At 36.1% G+C, this 24,631-nt stretch overlaps 2 protein-coding genes across 13 annotated transcripts in view; one reads left to right on the top strand and one right to left on the bottom strand.

Annotated features, from left to right (window-relative positions):
* Positions 1-24,631, bottom strand: part of caskb (calcium/calmodulin-dependent serine protein kinase b) — a 68,795-nt gene that overhangs the window by 32,989 nt on the left and 11,175 nt on the right. For all 12 annotated transcript variants that reach the window (XM_053497926.1, XM_053497929.1, XM_053497927.1 and 9 more), the window contains exons 2-10: positions 17,843-17,955; positions 9,124-9,229; positions 8,966-9,043; positions 8,808-8,880; positions 3,251-3,353; positions 2,921-3,096; positions 1,931-2,053; positions 1,334-1,417; positions 548-647 (exon numbers count right to left, since the gene is read on the bottom strand). In XM_053497926.1, the coding sequence (XP_053353901.1) occupies positions 548-647; positions 1,334-1,417; positions 1,931-2,053; positions 2,921-3,096; positions 3,251-3,353; positions 8,808-8,880; positions 8,966-9,043; positions 9,124-9,229; positions 17,843-17,955 (956 nt within the window). The remainder of the gene's footprint in view (positions 1-547; positions 648-1,333; positions 1,418-1,930; positions 2,054-2,920; positions 3,097-3,250; positions 3,354-8,807; positions 8,881-8,965; positions 9,044-9,123; positions 9,230-17,842; positions 17,956-24,631) is intronic.
* LOC128526265 (probable G-protein coupled receptor 34) lies at positions 4,334-9,209 on the top strand. The gene is made up of 2 exons (XM_053497939.1): positions 4,334-4,561; positions 6,196-9,209. Exon 2 carries the CDS (start codon positions 6,220-6,222, stop codon positions 7,381-7,383), a length of 1,164 nt encoding a protein of 387 aa, XP_053353914.1. The 5' UTR covers positions 4,334-4,561; positions 6,196-6,219; the 3' UTR covers positions 7,384-9,209.

The raw sequence follows: 24,631 nt of genomic DNA, 5'->3' as shown, positions 1-24,631 counted from the left end.
GTATGCATCCAAGTTGGCTCAGCTTTAGCAGGCATTCTTTCCAGAATTAATGTAAATTCTTATTTTATATTCCAGAGTTTTTCCAAGGAATGCAAACAGATTTCTTAAGCAGTTACATATGTTTTAATTTAATTTTGTTTGCCAAGTATCAGATCAGGAATGGTAGCAAGCAGCGCCTAGCACACAACTACCCCTTGCCCCCCAACCACCACCACCCACCACCACCCACCACTATCCTCCCTGTAAATGTGCTTTCTTTCAGCACAACAGGATCTAAAAGTTGCCTTTTGAGACAGAGAAGTGAAAGCTATTTCACAACATGTGGTATGCTTGTTCCTCACCATATGGCTTTTGTCACTGATTACTATTTTAAAAAACGGCAAGCAAATCTTTTCTGAAAATAAATGGTTTTTGATTCCTAAAATAAAAAATAAAAATTTGATTGCATAATGCTCATACATTCAAATATTTGTGAATTTTGTATAAACTAACGAACCTTTTTTATTAGACTAATAAAGATGGTGTCGGAATACTTGTCGTACTGTACCTGAAGAGGTTGGGTCCTCTGTGAAGTCATGAAGCTCCTCTGGGGGGTCACCATAGAAAGAGTTGAATTTATGGCTGGATACAGCAGCCAGCACTGCTCCCTAAAAAAATGTAAAAAACAATTTTTGTGGGGCCTGACAATTTTATTATATTTTCACTTAAAGAGATCCCATTAAATGCATAAATATATACAGTTGCCAAAGTATGCTCTGGCATTAAATATATATGAAGTAAACTTTAAATCTAATTGACTGAATTTAAAAGTGTCCGGGGGTCTGACACTTACCCTAAAAAAAACAGGAAAACACTACCACATCAAACCACATCTATTCACCTTTGCACAGATTATAAATTGAAAACATGCTCACAATGCTTTAAGTGTGAACTCACTGCACTGGTTTTACATGTCTGTCAGTTATGAGATGAGACCACAAATGAGCTACAATCTCTCTGCAGAAGAACTTTATACTCACTGACCTAAAACTAGAACTCTTTTTAGCGTGCTAAATCTTTTTCTATTCCTTTAAGTATGCGGTTACTGGCTGTTTTGTTAACTGCACTGACTGCCTGGTCAATTCAAGTCAATCTATTAGCATTTAAGGAGAATTTTGTAATTTTCACTTATTTTTGTTTAGTAGTCTTTGTATTTGTTTCACATTTATACAACATTTATTCTTATTTTAGTAATACATAACTAGACGCCACATTAAGGAATAGAAAAATATGTAACGTCATCTAAATGTTAAAGAGGAATCCTGTGCAGGGTAATAATCACTAAATGCTGAACCTTCAGCTTTCTCCTGGCATTGAACTTCCTCAGCTGTTCCACAGTCTCAGGCAGGTGGATCTTGTAGGCGTAGCGATCCCTCTCCTATACAACAATAAGAAATACAAAAACAGAACCAAACTTAACATTAACACACAATTCTTAAATTATATTATTTTGAGTAGGATATAAAATAAGTTATGCATGCATGCATTTCAAAAACATTTTTAGTAAGAGATGGTTGCCCTTTGTGTGAGTGTCATTTCTACTGTGAACAATTCCGTTCCAAATTAAATACACAGTTTGTATGTAACTTTCTTAATTGTTTCACTGTTTTTTTTTTTTTTTTACTGATTTGTATTGTGAATATGTAAGTAGTTATCTACAAACGTGTTCTCCCAGTTAGATTCTTGGTTTTTGTCCCTCATTGCTTTTCTAGCCTTTAGAACACTGCATTGACTGTTATTTTTGTTTGGTTTACACTTCATTTTAAAGACAACCTGTACCAAGCCTGCTTATTATTTTTGCATTTATTTTAAACCTACATTTTCTTTACACTTTTTACAAATAGCTTTACATTGTCTCACTTCATACCCACAGTATAGAGCTATAATTTACCTTTAGCCAAGGGTGGTTGAGGGCTTCATAGACGGTAATCCTCTCAGCAGGGTCCAGCATCAACATGCGCCGCACCAAGTCTTTTGCACTCTCTGAGATATGACTCCACTGCCGAGGGTTCATCTGATTCAAACACAAAGAAACTCTTCTGTGAGACATGGGTTTATTAATTACATAAGATCAGTTTATTATAATATGATTAACTTCTATAAATATTATTCAGCTGTAAAATCTATAAATATAACTATATAATCTGGTGATTACTATTTGTCAATAAATTTCATTTTTACAGAAATATCCCTAACAAGGTTCATAACCTTTAAGGAACTGCAGTAGTATGACATAATAGGTTAAACATGACCTAGCCCTAACCTTGACATTACCAGACAGACATCACAGTCATACAGACGCCGCCGTAAGCTGAACACAGTCATGTCTGAAGTACGTATGAATAGAAACCGTGGAAAAAAACCATCAGGGGTAAACCCTGTTAATGTAAGATAAAAGGAATTGTTCCAGATTTGTACGTGACAACAAATAACAGATGATGTCAATGAATATTCTTTCTGTTGCCCTGCAGCACTTTGGATATAGTTAACTAACCTAAGCATCATGTTATTTGGGAAGGATAGGATATGCCAACTTTAAAGCATATCTTCACAATGTCAAAGAACTGCCTTCTAAACCCTGGACTGCATGAGACAGTATATCAATATAACAGAACAGTACAAAAAGAAATGGAACAGAACTTGGCTTCCTAATTATACTATGATTTCAGAAATTAAGAAAAGGTAAATTAGTATTACCTCTTTTTAATTTTTCTTTTGTTTCTTAATTTTCTCCTAATTTCCTAATTTTTATGCTTCTTTTTAACAAATTATGTTTTTTTTTTTTTTTTACACAGTATATTTGGTTAAGAATTGATAAACAATTTCATTAAATGAAACGCATAAAGATCACGTCTATGGAATTCTATAAATGGTGCACTACCTTGTATTTGCCTTTAATAATGCCCTCAAACAGGCGCTCCTTGGTTCCATAGAAGGGAAGGCAACCACTCAGCAGAATAAACAGGATGACGCCGCAGCCCCACACATCCACAGGTTTCCCATATGGCTCTCTCTTAACCACTTCAGGAGCCATGAAGTGAGGCGTCCCAACCCGTCCTACCCACATGGAAAAAAACAATTATATTTAACAATAATAATAATAATAAAGAAAATAACAGGAAAGTGGATAACTCTTGGTGAATCATGTATATTATAATTAACTTTCTACAAATAAGAGGGTAGCATACATTTGCCCCATACATGCACATACCTCCCGCCACCAAGCCAGACTCGCCCAGTTGAATGGCTACCCCAAAACCACCCAGCTTGACAGGAGCAGAGTTCTCTTTAGATGCCAGGAGCACACAGTGAGGCTTTAAGGAAAGTTATCAACAGAAAGAATAGCGACATGAGCAATGGTAATTGTTTAAAGGAAGCAAATAATACACTTTAAAATGCAATACTACAGTATAATGCCTACTACAGTCTTTGCCCTTAAATGTTTCAGAGACATTTAAGTCAAAGTTAGCAAGATTTGTTTTTTATTCTTCAGCATGAACTTGCTGTGAGCTTTGCACACAAAAAAAACAACCCCCCCCAAACAAAAAAACCCCAAGAGCAACAAAAAAAGCATATTCCAGTGACCAGCACATTGTCCTGTACCTACTGTATGATAAATAATATTGTTCATAAAAAAAAAGGAAATTGACAATGTATTTTCTTTTTTTTTTTTTTTTAGCTGTCTAACACAGAATACTGGAGCTAAAATTTGAGCTCAAAGTGGCTTTAATTTAAGGGTCTTTACAGTTAATGGTGCAGGTAATACAGTTTTATTTATATATTTTTATATATTAAAGAATGTTATTGAACAAACTGACAATATCAAAGTTAATTGCTTAAACTGAAATAATTCTCTTGATTGTGTAAAGCTGCTTTGGCGACAATGTCAATTATTAAAAGCGCTATACAAATAAAAGTGAATTGAACTGAATTGCTATTGTTGTTGCTGAGGTCTATAACCCACAGACAGAACCAGATGCGTCGCTAGATATTTACTGAAGCTGTCTGCAGTTCCTGCTTGTCAAACCTATCAACCATATACTTTTCATCTGCTTACTTGGAAGTGATTGACTGAAAGAGTAATATGTAACTGATCATGGAACAGTTGAGCAGCCGATTGTCTAATTACTTGGTTTATATTTATTCACATACATATTATTTACCTAAATAAACTTCTTTGCTTGCTTTTTATGACTATGAGCTGTGTTAAAACTTCATAAGTTAATGTCTTTTTTTTGTGGGTGATGCTTCCTCCGCAACCCCTCAAACTGAGAACTGATAGGGGGGGCAGGCAGGGCGGTTCCAGAAAGACAAAAGGAAGGAAGCATTACATACAGCGCCGATCACAAAGTCATGAAAAGAAGACAGACCAACAGGGCAAAAAAAAAAAAAAAAGAATTAGTAATCAGCAAAATTGTAGTCAGCAAAAGAACGAAGACTCCTTATGTGACTTTTTCGAAGTGAACAATTTTAAGGAATACAGCACTTCATGGACAAACAGTGATGCAAACTTTAAACTGTGGTGGGTATTTTTTTTATGAAACTTTTTTCAAAACAATGGAAGAGTGTATATTATTTCTATACTTTGTATTAAAAGTATTATTCCATTCATTTACCATAAAAAGGGGTAGGTTTTGAGGATCTGGGCATGTCAGATCCTACAATATAATTTGAACTTGACCAACACAAATATTTTGCTTCCTCTTAGCTACCATGATATGAACTTGGGTTATAAGCTTCGTGCATTGCCAAACTGTGTTTTAGATAAAGCTTTGGTTTCAGCCAACAAATGCCAAGCTACTACCTATTAAGCTTTTTTTGTTTATTATTTACCCGTCATGAACACACCTTAACTAGGTAGGTGTAGGTTACAGTTGTGATTCAGCCTGTAGCCATTTAAAGACTGGGGTTTTACAGTGTGGGTTTTCACAAACTGGAAATGTCTACAGGCTGCGACTGTTGTATCGAGCTACGGTTAAAGCCAAAAACTGCCATATGTTTCATTTGTAATAAGCTGTTTTCGCTCCCCTGCTTGCTTCAGCCTTATGCATTGTTCAACCGTACTGTACAGAATTCAAACTGGTTGAAAAGTTTAAACAGTTCATAGCTGGAGTCAATGACGGATTTAACATTTATAATACAACTGCTTATCTTTGTCACAAGTCTTAAGTCTTTTTGGTTGTCTTCATGTAACTAAGATTACCTTTTATATTAGTGCTGAAAATCTATTATATTAACCTAATTATTTCCAGTTATAGTGTGTGATTAATTTAGATTAATCACAATTTTACACATTATGCGGTTTTAAAGTATTTTAAACCAACATTTAACAAAGTTAAATTAAAATCTCTCGAATGGGACTGACACTGCATGCAAAAAAATAGTAATGCGGTAAAATTTCTAGATTAATTATATGCATTAAGACAATAATATTGACAGACGTTATATGTTTTATAGATATTCAAGTATTTAGTGCTGGAACATGTTTTTGCTCCGGTAATGAAAGCCGCAAAGTGTACAGACATGTAACTTGGTGCATAGACAACACCGCATCTATTCAGTCAAATTAGGAGTCTCATAGTGGCATTATGACTTTACCTTTTACCTCATATTACTTTCAAAATATACTCACAGAGCACTTTTCCATTTATTTATAGTAAGTATCTAATTTGCCAATCATGTGGCAGCAGTTCAATTCATACAATCATGAAAATAGAGGCCAGCAACTTCCTCGTTAGAATGAGTACCTCATTAGATGCCAATGAATTAATAATTGTGTCACAGGCTATAATTTAGGTAAAAAAAAAATACACCATTTTACAAATATTATTTACATTTTTAAAAGTACAATATCATTATTTAAAGGTGATCAAATTTTAAATGTTAAACATTAAAGTAATTATTAAAAACAATATTTTATCACGGTTTGTAATATTTTCATAAATTATTTACAGATTTACTATTTTCATCATTTTAAACACAAGTACAAAGCAGTATGTATTAAAAGTATGCAGTTGGGAAATTTGAAAGTACGGCTACCAATAGTTAAATGGTGCTGTTTAGGATAAAAAAAAACAAAAACAAACAGAAGTCAGATTTCTACAGTTTTCTGTATCAAGTCAACTGAAAAGTTCTTTTTTCATCTCTTTTCCACAGAACCCGTCCTACCAGAACATTCAAATGCGGACAAATGCATACAAAATGACAATTGTTAACCAAACAAACATGCTGTCAGACAACTTTTCTATCCATCACATAGCCTCAGAACGCAATTCATGCACACTGGAAGAAGAAGCCCAGCGTGTGCCACTCGCCATCCTCTATTCTCTCATCTTCCTGTTTGGCTTGGCAGGGAACCTGCTGGCCCTCTGGGTCTTTATTTTTGTCCACCCACGCCGCAACTCAGTCCGCATCTTTCTCATCAACGTGGCTCTGGCTGATCTAGTGCTGGTAGCCTGTCTGCCATTTCGCATCCTCTACCACATGCTGGGTAACTACTGGCCCTTAGGTTCCACTATGTGCAAGACTGTGGGCAACCTCTTTTATATGAATATGTATGTAAGCATCACCCTGTTGGGTCTAATCAGCCTGGACCGCTATGTCAAGATACAGGGTTGGCCAGGAACACAGGCATCTTGCTGCCACCGCTGGCTAAAGGGCAACAGCTGGAGTTTGGTGGCATGCAGTGTATTATGGATAAGCTCAATGCTAGCTGTGGTGCCTATGATAGCTCTGGCTGAGGGAAATGAGGTGCAGGGGAAGTGCTTCCAGTACAAGCCTCGAACAAAGGCACGCAGTAAGGCATACTTTAATTTACTCATGGTAGCCATTTTCTGGTTAGTGTTCTTGCTCATGGTGTTGTCATATGGAAGGATTGCCTTGCACCTTTTGCAGGCATCCCGCAACAAGCCAGACCTGCCCAACGCAGGGCATTACTCCCGTGCTGCTAAGAAGTCCTTTGTGGTGCTTTTCCTCTTCACCATCTGCTTTGTGCCCTACCATGCCTTCAGGGGAGTGTATGTGCGGTCTCAACTTACCGACACCCCCTGTGAGACTCGCCGTCATATAGACCATGCCAACGAGGTCATGTTGCTTTTCTCAGCCCTCAATACCTGCCTGGACCCCCTCATGTACTTTGTTTTATCTGCTTCAGTGCGCAAGGCAACAAAAAATGCTATTTCCCGGGTATTATGTGTGCGCAGCCACTCTTCCATCAACAGCTCTTCCATGGAGTTCCACCGGACTTCTGTGTCCCAGGCTTCCACTGGTGCACTAGCTAAACCTCGGGGGAGTGTGGGGCTCATCAATATTATAACGACCACCCAGCCTAAAGAGCATCCATAAAGCTTGCCCTCATGTGAAAAGAAATACATTATATTGCCGGGGGTGGGAGGGGGATTGGGCCTGACTATGAGCATTAACATAAAGTTCATTTTTTCCAACGATAACAGCCTTCACTTAAACTGCCCAGTCTCCCCACAAGATATTGCAACTCATCCAAAATGTTATCAGTGGGGTTGAGGTGAGGACTATGTACAGGCTTTGCAATATTCTCCCACTCAAAGGTTTCATGGATCTCATTGTGTGGACTGCTAGTGTAGGTTGCTGTTTGGGGAACGGCTACATGTGGTTGTGATGGAACTGTCTGAATACTTTTGGGATACAGTAATTTTTTGGGGCTTAACATGAAGGAGAATGGCAAGACTATTTAGACAATTATATTTCACAACAAGGCCCTGAACTGATTTAGTTACAGTATATATATATATATGGGGGATAAATTAACCCAAATATGTAAACAAAATGTATGTATGTTACATTTCTGATTTTCACAGAGAGCATGATAAATGACAAAAAAACAAAAAGGATGTGGTTATGGTCAGAATGTATAGCTAGGCTGTGTTGTTAGCAGTTGTTCAAGGAAGTAAATAACTGCCTAAAACATGCACGTATATGGTTAAGAACCCAATGCAAGTATACTGATGTCAATCAGTGACCCATTTCATATTTTATTTACTGGGTTTGTGGTTTGGGCCAATATCGGGCCCGATTTTGGGGGTCAGGGTGTGAGGACTTAAAAGAACCGTCAATGTTACATGCAGGTTGGGTTTGAGTTCTATGTAGTACCTTTAGATTGTATATTAAACAAATTAGAAATCTAAAAATTAGAATTTACTGAAACATCACCACCCAGAATCACCAAATCACAAACTTTACCATTCTCTCCACAGCTAATCCTGACATAGCCACCTTCTCCGTAGCAGCGAGTACTTGTGTTTGCTTCACTCTTTTAATGGACTTATTCTTGTACGTAACAGCATTGTTAAGGTTTTGTTTCTGACTTGCAAAACATATTAATATTCCATAACACAGCTAGAAGAAACTCAAAGGTTTATACTATTACTATCATTACATATCATTTGTATAGTAACAGCTCCTTCACAAAGAACTGCTGACACGCCAAATAATCCAAGCCTAATAATAAATGGATGGAACAAAAAAAGAATTGTTATTAGGGTGAAACTTCCTATATGCAAATGTTTATATAACAAGGAGTTTTAAGCGTCATTTAAAACCATTTTCAGTTTAATGACTGCATTTTTTTTTTTTTTTTGCTTGTTAGTATTTGTTTTTTGTCTTATCTTCTAGGGAAAACTTTTATAGCATACATATACAGCATACATTTTATAGCCGACAACTGCTAGCAACAAACAAACATACAAGAGCTGCAGTACTGACAACCAATTCATACAGGAGAACAGTTTTACCTTGACATCTCGATGAATAACATTGTTGTCATGGCAGTAGCGCAGAGCTTCCAATATCTGACGCATGTAGTGGCTGAGGGTGGTGAGAAAGATAAAGAGAGAAAGAGTTTTAAACTGTACAGAATTATCAGCGTACAAAGAGGGATACGAATACATACCTGGCAACGGCCTCACTATAGACGAAACCTGCATCTGCCCTCTTCACAATCTCAAAACAAAGATCTGCACCATCCATACTACAAGGTGGAAAAAAGGACATTTAAAGCCGTTTATATATCTTTGACAGTTACCAAAATCTAGACAGACGCACACTTACAACTCAAAAACCATGTAGAGCATTCCATCTGAGCTGTAGGTTTCCAGGAGTTCTACAATGTGAGGATGCTTCAGCATGTGACAGATACTAGCTTCTCGCTTTAGATCTGTACAGAAAAAAGAAAAGACACGATGCATATTATTATCAAGTTTAATCAATATCATTTTAATAAAGCCTACAGTTTGCAGACTTCACTTGTGTCTTCATTGTACCTGCTTATATATCGATATACAGTAAAATGACCTTTGCATGTGTGTAGCGTCGAGTAGGATTATTCAGTGTGCACACAGTAGCAGCCTGCATGGCATACCTCATCAGCTCCATTGTGCTAAACCCAGACACCCTGACGTCACTCTGCTCTTTCCTAAAAGGACACTAGAGGGGGCAAAGATGTGTTCTGGCCCTTGCATGAAACTGCTGTGTTGCACAGGAGAGCACAGTGTGGAACAAAAAAAACAGAACTGAGAGAAGACATCATATAAGGCTTTTTGTAATCGGTTTCCACTTTTCATTCACCTTATTCTTCTCATTTCATTCTCTCCTGTGTCACACGTTTTTTGTTTTTTTTTACCAAATTCTGTTTCATCAATTAATATTTGTCTGCACGTCTTAATTTAATGCCTGAATTTGGCATTCAAATACAAATGATGTAAAATCCTCTATGGTGCCCCCAAAAACTAAATTCATAGATTTAGATTTTTTATCATGCTGGACAACCGAATTTCCAAAATGTCATCATTAGCTAAAAAGGGAGCTGCAAATAACTATGGAGCTGCAAGGTTTAACTATTTTCATGAGTCCTTTGCTGAATGCATTTTTTTTGCATCTTCAATTTATCATAAAATATGTTCTAAATCAAAGTTATCATATATACCATATATTACCAAGAGATCAGCTTTTCATTTGTACATTGTCAATGTCCAGTGATTAAGAAAAAGGTGTAACTGTGTTTCAAGTGTCAACTGCATCAAGCAGAAATGCAAATGAGGTTCCTAAAATAAATGGAATTATCCTACCATTACTATAACTTAGTAGGATGGCGATAAACTATCAATGTCAGAAATTGGGTTATGGAGGAAAGTAGAAGGAAGGAAAAAGAAAAAAAAAAAAAACCACAGCTATGTTTAAAAGTGAAAGTAAAGACAGTTCCACATGCACAATGTGACAAGAATGCTTTCTTTCTCAAAATTGCATCGCAAAAACTCAAAAACTACACAAATAACTTTGCAGCAATTTGTCAAAAGCACTATCCAAAAAAAAAAAATTGAAATAGTCAAATGACTGGAAATAAACAGGTGTGTGGAAAAAGAATTTCAATTTGCTAGAAAGCATGAACATTGAATTTTGAAGCAAAGAAGAAAAAAAATCAGACTGACCAAAATTGGTTTGTCCTCACTGAAAGTCTTTAAGAAGTGTAGAAGAATTTTTCTAATCTAATCTAGTGTTTCTAATCTCCTGTTTTATAATACAAGACCTTGGCCAAAAATTTATGCAACTTTGGACATGAATTTTTTTGTGGTGAAAAAATGAATTTGTGGGAGGTAGGTAGATAGATAGACAGATACTGTAGACAGATTTGCGCTGTTTCATTGGTTTGATGTGACATGCACCAGCCAAGACAGATAAGTTATGTAAAGACTGGAATGCAGCTTCTAGAGATCTCAAACTAAAATTGCTTGTGTCTGACCTGCATCAATCATGGCAGACAGCAAAGCAAAGAGCATCCGGCACTGCAAGATGTGAAGCCATGAGTGCTGTCCAGTGCCATATACAGAACTCGGGTAGTAATTACATTACTGGCTCTGTGTGAACTCTAGATAGGTAAGATTATCTACTACAGGCTGTTTTAATTATTTTAACACCAATTGATACAAAGCTGTGTTTGGCTCACATGTCTTTGTCATTCAAATGTCTTTAGACCTGAATCACTCAACAGTCAGAGGGACAGTATATAAAAATATCAAATTTAACAGACTATAACACAGAGATAATGGTGTTTCTGTGGTTAAACATTGTTTTAGTTTGACGGAAACCAAAAAAAAAAAAAAGGTTTCTGCGTGCTATGACACCCAGACGTCAACATGAACTTGACAGAGCAAAAACAGCGAGCACGGGACCGACTCTTTTCTGTTGAATTCTTTTGGTTTTGTTGAGTTTCTGTGTTGAAAAGTGCACAATGAATAAACATGAGCCTAGAGCTCAGCTAAAATTCCTTCTGTCCCATGAGTCTTGTTCCACACTCTTAAACACCAGTTTTCAATCAAGAGGGACTTCTTTTCCTCGTTGTTATTTCCTAAACAATACAGTATGACAATTATTTACATAGTATTCATACTGTATGTAAAAATGACTGAAAGTATACATGAGGCTGTGAGTAGGTTGGATGCAAATAGTAAGCCAGTTTATATACTGTAAGGGATTTTGGAATTCCGCAGGGGGTCCTGGAACCAACCTCGCATGGTACCAGAGGGCCAGACAGGGGCTCCTGTACTTTGTTTCAATTTTTTTTTAATTTTTTTTCTTTTTTTCTTTTTTTTTCTTTTTTCTTTTTGATCAAACGATAAAATTACATGGTCTCAACAGCTAAACAGAGATATGTTCTGTGCCTTTTTAATGCACACATCTCATCTTGCAAAATGAATTGCAAAACAGACAACATTGGCACCATGCTAAATATTCAGCTATTCTTATTTCCCAATCTGGCTACATGACTCACAGCTTTTAAGGGTCACTTCCTCGACTGCTGTGAATGGTATTATCACCAGCTGTAGGTCAGTACATCAGTACTTTATAATCATGTGCATGTCTATCCATTACTGTGCCTGCATACCATGATGCGCTCTGTGGTGACAGTCATTTGTAAATACTGTATTACAAAGTCTAATCTAGTAAGTTTGCTGGAGGGACTTTTACCAGGAACGTGCATGTTAAGAAAATCTTAACATGAAGAGCATGATGTACAGGTTAATACTACTGTAGTCAGCCTGCAATGCCACTGCTTTGACAGCTATAGCATGTTTGTAATATTAACATATTTGGTAATAGATGCTTATGCAAGTAATACCAGTTAATGTACGCGTGTGTGTGTGTGTGTGGAGCAGTTAGTACAGCTTCATTTTAGGCAAGGTGAACTGAGTTTTAATCTCGAACCACATTTTTTATTTTCTTTCTGAGATGAATCTCTAGGTTTATAATTTTAAACCTATAATCTATGCTTTATTATAATTCACATTTTACATAAATCACATTTATTTGATGTCAATTACAATATTTCCTCGGGAGAATATTATATTTACACTGGATAACCTCTCACTTCTTTAAATGACCTCATAAGGACTGTTGTATTTATTACATTTATGACAAATAATCAACCCTTGGTATAGGCAAAGACATATGTGGTGTATTACAACATACTTAGCATTCATTCTATTTCATGTAATGCAGCTATAAATAACTTAAATAAAGTAGCCAGACATGATCATTTGAACATGATTATTTTACAGTCATACAATAACAATCAATAGATGACCTCTAATTAGATCCGTGCTGGTTCCGCTCCCTCCTCCTCCATCCTTTCCCTTTCAGAAAAATTCACCTGTCCATTTAGCTTGTAGAATAAATATTTAACAAATCAAATATTAAATATAGGCTATACTGTAACTAGAAGGAAAAAGTATCAAATCATAAATGATTGTTTTAGCCATTTACCAGCAATGTTTATGACTATTTTCTTTAACACTGTACTTAATTTTTTTTTTTTTTAAAGCAAAGCCATGTGGGGAACACCTGCCAAAAGCTTTAACACAACAAACTTTTCTCACTGTTTCAGAATAACGCAGTGTGAATATTTTAAATATGAAAAGTTATCTGCAAAAGCAGCACTACATCAACCCTCATTCAAACACCAACAGCAGAAGCTCTCAAAAATACTCCACAAAATGACCACATAAATAATAAAGAAGAGAGAAATAAAGTGTGGTTCCCAGCGCTGGGCCGAGGCAGCCTGGGTTTACCTCGCACAGGAATATACTGTCTCTTTAAAAAATGCAAAAATCCTGATATCTATAAAGAAACGACTGCCCTCGCTGCTTACTAATAAATAGCATGAATGCTTCGTCAAATACAAAGTGACTGATGTCTGTGTTTATTTAAAAACTTTTAGTGCAGAGTTTCAATTTGTTGTTCATTGACGCAGCCTTGTTCCAGCTGCTGCACATTATAATGAGTGACTATAACAGGATGGTCACATTTTAGATGAGAATTTCAGCATTTGTGACAGCCCCGAGATGCTATTTAAAGAGCGGAAATGTTTTGCTCTTTAGTCGAGTGTAGGCAATTCTATTTGCTTCAGTTGCTTTTTAATCTACATGCTATAATAAGAGATCGCAATATGTTGTATATGTTACCTTTCGAATAAATAAAAGCTTTAGATTTATTACATTTACATAACATGTTAATCTAATGAAATTAGATCGTTTCTCAAATCTTAACTATACATCTTATTTGTTAGTAACTTTTATTGCTAAAACAAATTTTAAAAGATTTAATAAATGAATAAATAAATAATACTATACATAAATAAAACACGAAGATCCCAATAACCCCCATATACCTGTGATTGAACTTTTTGGTCCTAATACATAATATACACACATACATACACACACATACATACACATATACACACACACATATATATATATATATATATATATATATATATATATATATATATATATATATAAAAAATATTATATTTATACAGTATATATGTATAATATTATATATATACAGTACATATATATACACACATACATATATATATTACACACACAAATACATACATACATACATGCATACATACACACACACAATATATATATTATTTTTTCAAAATGTAAATAAAATGTGAATGTGTAAAATGTAATTCAATTGTGCAGGTGATTCGTCAGGGGTAACAGAGACGTGACAAAACATGTTTGTGGTTGGAGGTGTCTGTATGTGTCCGGTTGGCCTTATCTGCTGTGAATAACGCCTTGTATTTCTTATCATGGTTCATAAGCTGCATTCAAGCTGCCTGCAGTAAGCTTACAGTACTGAGTTTGTTTTTATACTGGAAAGCGCCCTGGGCACCTTTTGGTTGTTGTAGGGCGCTATATAAATAAATTTTGATTGATTGATTGATTGATTGATCATTGATGACTTGGAAAAGTCCTTTTCCAAGAAAAAAACAAGAGAAACTGGAAACCATGACTGAGAGAAACAGAGCCACGATAAGCACAACATCAATCACTCTCGCAAGAATCTACAGTACATAAAGTGATGTATAATATAACCCAGAGATGATATCTCAAACTGACAAATGCTCAACCTGAGTGAAGTTTGTTCGCGTGCATGCGTGTGTGCGTGCATGTGAAACAGAGAAAGAGAAATAGAGACAGAGTTAGAATGATTAAAGGTGTGTGTGTGTGTGTGTGTGCGTGCACTGTGCGCTTGCAAGCTCTGCCATACTTATGTTGTTTAATTTTAAACCAGTTTCGATCTGAGATCAACACCATCCATACTGCATCTACCGCCACACACACTCGTTCCCCCCTTGCTCTTCCTTGCTGGTTAACAAAATTGAAAGCAAAAAGAAACACATTCAAGTTCCCACATGGTTACATTTTGATTTTTTCCCCAAAAAAAATATTTTCAACCCTTTTTTTTTTTTTTTTTTTTTTATGAATATTGGAGGAATTTTGTCAACCTGCCAACCATTGATTACTGGACGTTAAACCTCCCTTGATGTACTATAATAATAACATTTCGAAATAATGGCAAATATCACAAGTATACCGTGGCTTTTACTACATGTGAAACATTAAATAAAGGTGAGGTACTGTATGTATGAATGACCGAAAGACGGTGTTTTTATGGATTGATAAACCCTGAAATGTTACACACCATATGCCTGAATGTTATGAATGTCATATGTTACTATGGTCGGCCTGAAGTGGCTTTAATAGAAGGAGTGCATTCAGACGTGAAGCCCCTCCCGTAAATTGCAGTAAGATTTATGGAAAAAGTGCATGTCTGATAAAGGCTAAACAAGAACCAACTGAAGAAAACTTTCACACTTCTTTAAGCTTTTTGCAAACGAAGCATGTAGACCTACAAAAGGCATTGTCCTCCTGTTACAGTAGCACTTAATGGGTAATCAGTGTGTGTGTGTGTGTGTGTGTGTGTGTGCCCATCTGTGTTTATGAGAGAAATATATGTAATTTCTATTGTTGTTAGTTTGCTAAATTCAGCAGCGGTTTAATTTGCATTTAGTTTGTTTTGATCACACTTGGTTTCTTTTTGCATCCAAGACAAACTTCTAATTTCCTTATTAAAAACACTATACTTCAGCCTTTGTGGGCACATCTAGTCTTACATACGCATAATTTGTAAAGCACCAAATTTAAGAAATTAAGTGAAACTAGCAAATTTTTAAGCCAGTATCCTAGCCAACATATGTACTATAAGAGACATGTTTCAGGGGAAAAAAATAGGTCAAATATATAACAGCATGTAATTTAAATCCCATGACATTGCTTTAAAAGGCTTAACTTTGTAAAATGTAAAAAAAAAAAAAAAATTCATAAACATTTTATGCCTATTTTCTAAGTTAATTACAACATTAAAAATGAAAAACATTTTATTTATCTCTTGTAACTGACCCTGTATCCCACTCGCGGTTACTTCACAGCCCACCAGCTGGGTGTGGCCCATTCAGTTAAACCAGGGTTCTTCAACTCCAGTCCTGTAGGGCCAGTTTCCAGCACGGTTTGGTGATTCCTCTGCTTAAACACAGCTGATTTAACTAATCTGCTAATTACCAGGTTCAGTGGGTGTGTTTAGGTGTTGTTGAATTAAAAACTGGACACTGGCCATGCAGGAGCTGAAGAACCCTGGTTTAAACAATTACACATGACTCTGTGAATAAGAATGTGCATGGCTTCTGAATGGCTTTCAGTTGGGAGCAGCAATCCTGAGTGGCTGTAACAGTATATATATATATATTTTTATATCGGTATAAAACCCAAAGCATTGTAGCCATTTTTGCATTACAGTGTTTTAATAAATACAGTATACAGGGGTCAGGATTGTGCAATATAGAGTGACATATCCTAGGCAACATGATGAGGCAACTAGTGTTTAAAGGATAAAAATAAATTACCGTCAGCTTCTAAATACTATTTTCTTTTCCTTCCTGTTAGTAAAACCTATAAGAATTTAATGCTTAAAAATATAGTTTGGACACCTTGCTATGCAAAATTAAATGCAGCATCAGTATGTCTACTACGTAACACAGAGTCATCTCCTACACTCCATACTGTACACACTCCCAACCACAATTAATTTTACACTTACTCAGAAAAATTTCTTGGCTGAGAGCAATTATGTCAGGTTTGTCACAAATGCCTTCCGAATATCAAAGTCTGAGCTTCATCCTTTATACCGTCTCTGTGCTGGCCTGTGCCCATCGAGCACACACACACACAGATGGCAGTGTGCTGTGGCCAAAACCCAGAGCAGTGCCAAATCAGCAGGATAATGCTCAGGATACCACAGCACACATACTTATACACATGCATGAGCTGCATGACTGATCTGAATTTTATAGACAATCTAAAATTATGTGTGTGTCTTATCTATTTTTTCAATCAAAGTGCAACTAGAACGCATCAACAAAAGAAGGAGATGGTATCTAAAGCAAGCACAGCAGATGACAAAACCATATATTTTATGCACACCCAAAGAGAATGCATTTATTCAAACACTTATCAAACAGAAGTGTATCTGTGGCACTGTTGACTTCTTCCAATATGTCGCTTAAAATGTGTCATGACTTGGTATTTTACACACGTTTTATTTTAGTAAATTAAAAAATGATTTGTAAGATAATTTATATCTCAATTATACTCAAAATGAATAGGTTTTTACCATGTTACATTCCTCAGCCATATTTCTTTCCAGATATCACAAATGATGTTTCATTGGGCACTGAATGAACACTATATACATTGAAGCAATGAAAATATCAATCATAATTTAAACCCAAGGTTCAGTACACAAGCACATAGGCATCATCAATAAAGGATATTTCATTATTAAAAACAGAATACACAAGTAAGGGTCAAACCAGCAAATGATCAAGTAATGCAAAAGAGAAAACAGCAGATAAAAATACAAAGAATAAATCATATAGACAAATATATGGCACAAGAGTTCAAAACCAAGAGGGTATAACTGGACACACTCATTTGGAACTGGACAGGTAACAGGTGTGTACAATGGGATGTCATGCAACAGAAAACAGGGGGAAAAGATGGGAAGAGGACCAGCTGCAGTTATAAATGTAGAATCATAGAACTAATATAGGAAAAAATTAATCTGCCATTTTCTAGAAAAAGACTTCAGAGAACATTGACAGTTCTTATTAGAACCACACAATACATAACGCTATGCAATAACCTGTTGAATTCTGCTTTTTCTTTTTATCAAACACTGATTACAACAGCACTTTTGATGTTTATCTATTAAAAAAAAAAAAAAAAAAAAAAACACACACACACATGCACATTATGCTTATAAAATGTAAGCTTTATTGTACATCATTATGTCACCACCACAGTATTTAGCCAGATTTAGACTGCCAAGGATGTGGGAAAAAAAAAAAAAAACACATTACCTTCTGTGCTGAGTCCAGGGCTGGATGTGAAACTGGCCACATCCACAATCTTAACAGCAAACTGCTGTCCTGTGTCCCGATTAATGCATCTGCGCACCACACTAAACGGTCCCCTGGGAAACACAGACAGGAAGAATTAGGAACTGATGTGCCTACTGATTAACTGCAATGGCATGTCATGAAAATCTTTTTAAAAAATAAAATAAAAATAATTAAATTTAAAAGATCTGCATGGTGGCAAATACAGCATATTCATTGCTCAAGTTAAATGACATTTTATTGTCAACCAGTCCACATACACGTCTTCAGTGTGCCTGTACAACACATTTGGATAAGAGCATGTCAATACATACATGTCAAACTGCAAGTAAACAAAGATTAGCATTGAATGAACAAAGTAATTTGGAAATGTCTTTCCTCTTGTATGAAAAGCTGTTAAGCACATGAAGCAAAAAGGTAAGAGTCTAAACTTTTACAGCCAAATACTGTAAGTGCAATAAATTCAGGGCTTCCGGTGTGTGAAAGCCAGAAAACAGAAAAACCCTGACCATGACCAACATCCCTGACCAAGGGATGTGTGAATAGTGTGTGAAGTAAGCGGTGCCACCCTCAGGCCTTAACCACAAGGTGCCATAGCATACAATACTAACACCATATATACCCCACTCCTCTGGTCACACCGGCCACTAAATCACAGAACAGGCCTATGAAATGCCAAAGAAAAAAAGTATATTAGAATTAATACATTTGAGTATATTATTTAGAGGTCCTATTTCTGGCCGTGATTCTTGTAGCTCGCTGATTTTGTTCCACATTATTATATTGGAAGCGTTAAACGTTATTACACAACAGCCAACAAAACATACAATAAAAGTATACAACTGGACGCAGGAGGATTAGACTGCTTATTGCTTTATAATTCTTAGATTTTATTATAATTTTTTTTTAATTCTGAGGATATTTAAATACATTATTTCACTATACTTCTACACAGATTCCTTGGCTGGCGTCCGGTAGCCAATCAAAACTTGTTCCGTGTCACTGGAAAGCCAAGCGAAGCAAGTTAAAATTTTTGTGGGCTTGCATTTTGCACAAGATTTGCTAAAAACATAGCAATATGGGTACCAAGATCGTTAGCAAGGACGGCAGCAAGAAAGGCCTCCAAGTGCCGCAGTGGTAAAGTGCACGCCCTATCATCCGGAGATCGCTGGTTCGATTCCCTGATGATGCTGTAACCTCTCGCAGCCGGAGGTCTACAGAGAGCTGATTGGCCGAGGGACGAGAGGTACTTTGTGCTCCCACATTAATCACGGCTCTACAGCCAATCAGGGGCATATGTGAGCTCACGCACGCGGAAGAAGCGGATAGCGCTTTCCTCCGAGTGTGTTACGCCGCCCCCTAGCAAGCAGTTGGAAAAGATGCGGTTGGCTGGCGTCACGTGGTTCGGAGGAAACACATGATAGTCCTTCGGACCTCCCGACTGAGTGGTAGTAGCCTTAATGTACGAGCCCCCTCGTGATGGGGAGGAATTGGACACGACTAAATTAGGGGGAAAAAGCGGACAAACATTTAAAAGAGTAATTAAAAAAAAAAAGATGGCAGTAAGAAAAGGGAGCCAATTTTAGGATTTAATTAATTAAATTTAATTTAATTATTTAATATTTTTGAGCAGCTAGAACAGATTATCTGCATTTACATTTTTCCCTATAAGAACATGCGTTTTGCCTTAAGAACTCGCCTCTAAAACGGACTAAATTGGTTTGCCGAGGCACCACTGTACTTATACTGTATGTTGGTTGTTCATCTTTTAAGAACAACAATGTGAACCAGGGAGAGAGGGGACAGAGCTGACAGAGGTCACACATAACACACATGTACACCCAACACACACTGGAGAGTGACCTTGGAAAGTGTTGATGAGCTTGAGTGAGACCCGGAAAGATTAGGACAGTGTCTGTTTTGTCTCACTGATTATTAACAGTGTGCAAATAAAAGAAAAAAGAAAAAAACACATTATGATAATAAGGCCAATCCAAATTTTATTAAAGGTCATGTTTCTTCCAAGTCCATCATGCAACTGAACTGGTGATTGGTGAACTCACTGGGTGTTTCTTCACAGCCTTCACAAATCATTCAGGCACTAATCAGGCAGATTTTTTAAAACACTTGGCATCGGTCTGAGAATTTTAAGCTGATTAACCTACAGGAAGCCTGGTGGTGATGTGGAACCTGGAAAAGTTCAGACTGTGGCTGTTGTTTTTCTCCCTTCTTAATCATTTGTTTGTGCCTTGGAGCTAAAATAAAACCGTACAATGCTAGTTGCGCTAGCATGTCTATTGGTTTTCTAATATTATGATACATACATAGTGCTAATCGCTACCTAAAATGTGCTAATTGCTAGCTAATGTTAGCTGCTAGTGAAGTTAAATGCACTTGTTAGCTCACATATTTCAGTTTTAACTAAACTATTTATGTGCTTTATGACCATATGTTGATGAAAAGGGGAACAATAGGTAACAGTTTTTTTATTTCAGTTTAAATTTAATTGAAGCTACTGTTTTCCTTAGCTAAAGTGTTCCAAGTCTGGCTGTTAGTACATTAGTGGTTTCCTTCTTTCAAGACATTTCGAAATGCTGTAGGCTGCACAGCTTGCAGGTTCTCCCTGTGTTTGGAGGGTTTTCTCCAGGCCCCTTTCCCAGTCCAAAGACGTGTGCGTGCGTGCATGTGTGTGATAAACTGAAACCATGTCCAGGGTGTAACCCGCCTACTGCCCCAATTACTCCTGTGACCCTGTACAGGATAAGCGTTATAGAGAGTAAATAGAAATGTTGCATGGGCTATGCCCTTTGGTAAGGAGATCATTCTTATCAATTTTCTTCTTTTAACAGCTTTAAACTAATACTTCCACAATGAAAGCTATCTGTTTTTCATGTTGTTGTTTTTTGTTTTTTTTTTAAAACAAATACAGTTTTCACAGCCATACTGTCTGCCTGTTACAAGAGCATACAAGTGCACAAGAGTACAGCAGTAACAAGAACAAGATACAACATTCCATTATTCCAGTGTACACTCGTGAACATTTCGCAAGCACTCTTGGCATTGAATGCAGCACCGCTAGACTATCCCGTGCACACCTGTGCTGTCTATAGTGAATCTCCTCGGACATTCATTCATTTATCATTTAATTTGGCAGTGTTTAATTTATTAATGACATTAGACATTTCATTTTTTTTAAACTGTCCAGTGCCATGCTAAATAACGTGTGTGGTGTAGCTAGGTGTTTTTCTTCACTCGACAGTCCAAACGCTGCCTCCTTCACATGTGATGTCACAGAACCGCGCAGTGAAAGTTCTCATGTACAGTCTTATCAAATAATGCCAACTAAGCAGATTTGTTTTTTTTTACTGTTTGGAGGCGGACTGAGACTCACCCATTTAAACACTCACACTTTCAGTTCATATGAGTCCAAATTTGCACCTATATAAATACTGTAGGATGTTAATTCAACACTGAGAATTTTGCTGCGTAGGTTAATCAACATTTCAAATGTAATATTTAATCTTTCCAAGTTGTATTAATCCCGAGCTGTAACTAAACAGAAAGGGGCTAGGTCAACAGCTTAAGTTTCCTTATGAGCATACATATATAAACACACACACAAACAACACACACATCTTCTCAATTTGCCCAAAAGTTGCCCGCTTACTGCTATAAAACGTAATAAATAGCTATTTTTAATCTGCATCCAGATTGGCAAAACATGTAGACTAGGGATTGCAGACTAGCTAGCGCGGCAATTTAACCTTATAGCTACCTATTTTACCGTATACAGGATGGCCACACGTTAAATAACTACTCAATCAGTTAAGCGTGGTTTGCTTTTATTTAACACGAGATTTACAGGGGTACTGGCAGATCCGCTTTTTTCGAATGTCTCAAGAAAAAAGAAATGGTCTTCTTCTATTCCGTTTGGATTACACTAATTTGTCACCCTTACATTTGGTTAGCTTGAAGCCACAGCAACGTTTCAACATTTTAGAGACAAAGTACTCTGCCTGCACAGTGCCATTTATAGCAATGACTGGCAGGGGCATTTACAACATGCGAGTGCTGTCCTGAGGTCCACGAGACATGTGAGACCCACAGAAACTCTGAGAACGTAAGCAACAGGATGGGTAGAAGTACTGTATCCAGGCTTCGACTTGGACCATGAACAGATGCATCTCCAAATTGATAAAACTGCAGCAATTGTGTCCTGATGGCAAACCAAAAGGGGGGGAGGCAGTTCCTAAGGCTGGTTGGCAATTAGTATAGGTATATCTTTTTGAGAGAATTGCAGGATTAAACGCATAATACATTCTATAATTTGGAGAAAACAACAACAATAACAACAATAAAAAAACAACACATTTGTAAATTAATTTATCAAAACTATTATTGAAGGTAAAGAATGTTTTTAGTACTCAGTTTGTCAACTGTGTTATGGGTAAACTACATGTCGTTTCAAATGATTTAGACTGGAATCTGCACTTCAAATAAATGATAGATACATAGTTTCAGTTATGTTTAACAATTTTCAACATTTTTATATGTGAAAAAGAAGATTTTTTTTTACATCTAATTTTTTTTTCAAGATTTTACATGCAGGCTAGAGAGATACAAGTAGCTCATTGGTTAACACGTACTACTGATCCAAAGATCACAGGTTCAAACCCCAGCACCACTAAGCTTCCGCTTTTGCACAAGGCCCTCAACCTTCAACTGCTCAGATGTATAATGAGATAAATGTAAGTTGCTCTGTGTAAGGGTGTCTTCCAATTACATAAATGTAATGTATGTAAATGAATTTTCAGCACACTCAGGAACAGGACAGGAATTATCATACGGGTCATTTGATCGTTGTAAGAGATGTCATGCAAATCTCTAACCTGTGTAGATGTACAAAATAAGTTAAAACCAGAAACAGGCATTTTTCGCCTGTTTTCTTTCTTTTTTTTTTCCCCCTAGTTTTCACAATTCACTCTAAGCTAAGCTTCTGCCATGTTTTTCTGTTTCCCTTATAGCGTTGCAAAGTAACTACACTTCATCCCACTCTGGTCACCTTTCATTTAAAATAACTGATAAATGATGATAAGTACATGTCTATTTGCACTCCAGTGTAAACAAAATTTATATTAACCATATATGAATGTCAGCTCAGTAAAGATAACAAGCTGTAATTTCTCTGCTGGATGTGCAACAAGCTACAGAGAGTCTTCGCCTTGTTCTCTCTCATTCCTTCATGGACATCAGTGTCATCAAGAATATACATTCCATATCCACTGATGATAATTATATTTATCTTATAATAGTTTCTTCATAAACAACATTTTTACCTATTAATGAAAAAAGGCATCCTATAATATCACACAAACATCATTCATATCCTATGTTTTATTTAGCTTGCAATTTGTCATAATGTTCCTAATCTGAGTTTTTTTTTTTTTTTTTTTTTTTTTTTTTTTTTTTTGGTTCGAAACTCATCTAAACACAAAAGATGATTTATAGTTTAAATGATCTTATTAAAATACTGTCTGCAAAAGTTCTGTCAAATACATTTATAAAAAAACTCTGTGTTACACCTCAAAAATTACTAAAAGAAAATGTTAATTTTTTTGTCTGACAGTTGTTTTTTATTTATTATTTTGAAACCTGAACACCCTTAACTAAAAAAAGCAGACATGGCAAAAACTGTCACTTTGGGAACATTAATGACAAATCTTAAGCAATAGGAACTATAGCATGTGCATACAGTTTGATATTGTACCTGGAACGCATGTTATAATATGATGTTTTTTAAGGTTGCTAAGATAAAAAAAGGAGAAAAAGACAGAAAGGTATAAAAGTCAGATGCTCACAAATTTTTGTTCTTTAGGCCAGATACACAATCTACGTTTAGGGAGTCACCACCACCACTACACTAAAGATGACAGAAATGAGCAATAAGAAAAGAGAGATAGTGAGGAAGAAAAAGCCAGAGAGATAGCAATGGACAGGGGTCAAACTGAACGACTATAAAATAAATAAATAAATAAATAAATAAATAATGGAGAGTCCAAGAGATGTCCATTTCGGTAGCAAATGCTCAACTCCAGCGGTTCTTCGCAATACAAAGGATGAAGCACATTTATTTCTTTTGCCCTCAATTGTAAACGAAACTGAAAAATAATCTTGTGATTGTGAGGATCTCCCACTAGCGGAGCACAGCAGCAGCGGCGGTCAAAACATTTTATGTTTTAAATTATTTTTGTCCCTAAGGTTCCAGTTTTTTTTTTTTTTTATTTAACATTAATTTGCCATTTTTAAATCATATCCAGCTGACTTTTGTTCTGATCATTGGTGTCACTATTTACCTTCCTGTTTTTCTTTCTTCTTCATTTTTTCTCTTAATTTTTATCAATGTTCCTAGAAATGACAGCAGGGCTACTTTAAAATTGTAAATATGTTCATACAGTGTATGGGTCAAGCATTATATTGTAATATAGTTAAGTTTTCCCTCTGTACATTGGGCTTTTGTTTTCGATAAATAAATCATACTGGTCAGTTTTGACCAGAAACACAAAAGTTTGTTATTATATAAAATTTAACTCGTTTTAAAAAAGTGACTTTGGTAGACATTTTAGTGAAGTACTCTGTGATAAATAGTACAATAGGTTTTATCTTAGTGTTTGTTATAGTCAAAATAATATCTATTTAATAGACAGAAGATTTTATAATCTGTAACATTGAACATTATTCAATGTTACTGAT

The sequence above is a fragment of the Clarias gariepinus genome, chromosome 6 (genome assembly GCF_024256425.1).
Source record: "Clarias gariepinus isolate MV-2021 ecotype Netherlands chromosome 6, CGAR_prim_01v2, whole genome shotgun sequence".
In the NCBI taxonomy this organism is placed as follows: domain Eukaryota; kingdom Metazoa; phylum Chordata; class Actinopteri; order Siluriformes; family Clariidae; genus Clarias; species Clarias gariepinus.
The sequence above is the reverse complement of the archived record's forward strand: the minus strand, read 5'-3'. Positions and strand labels throughout refer to the sequence as shown.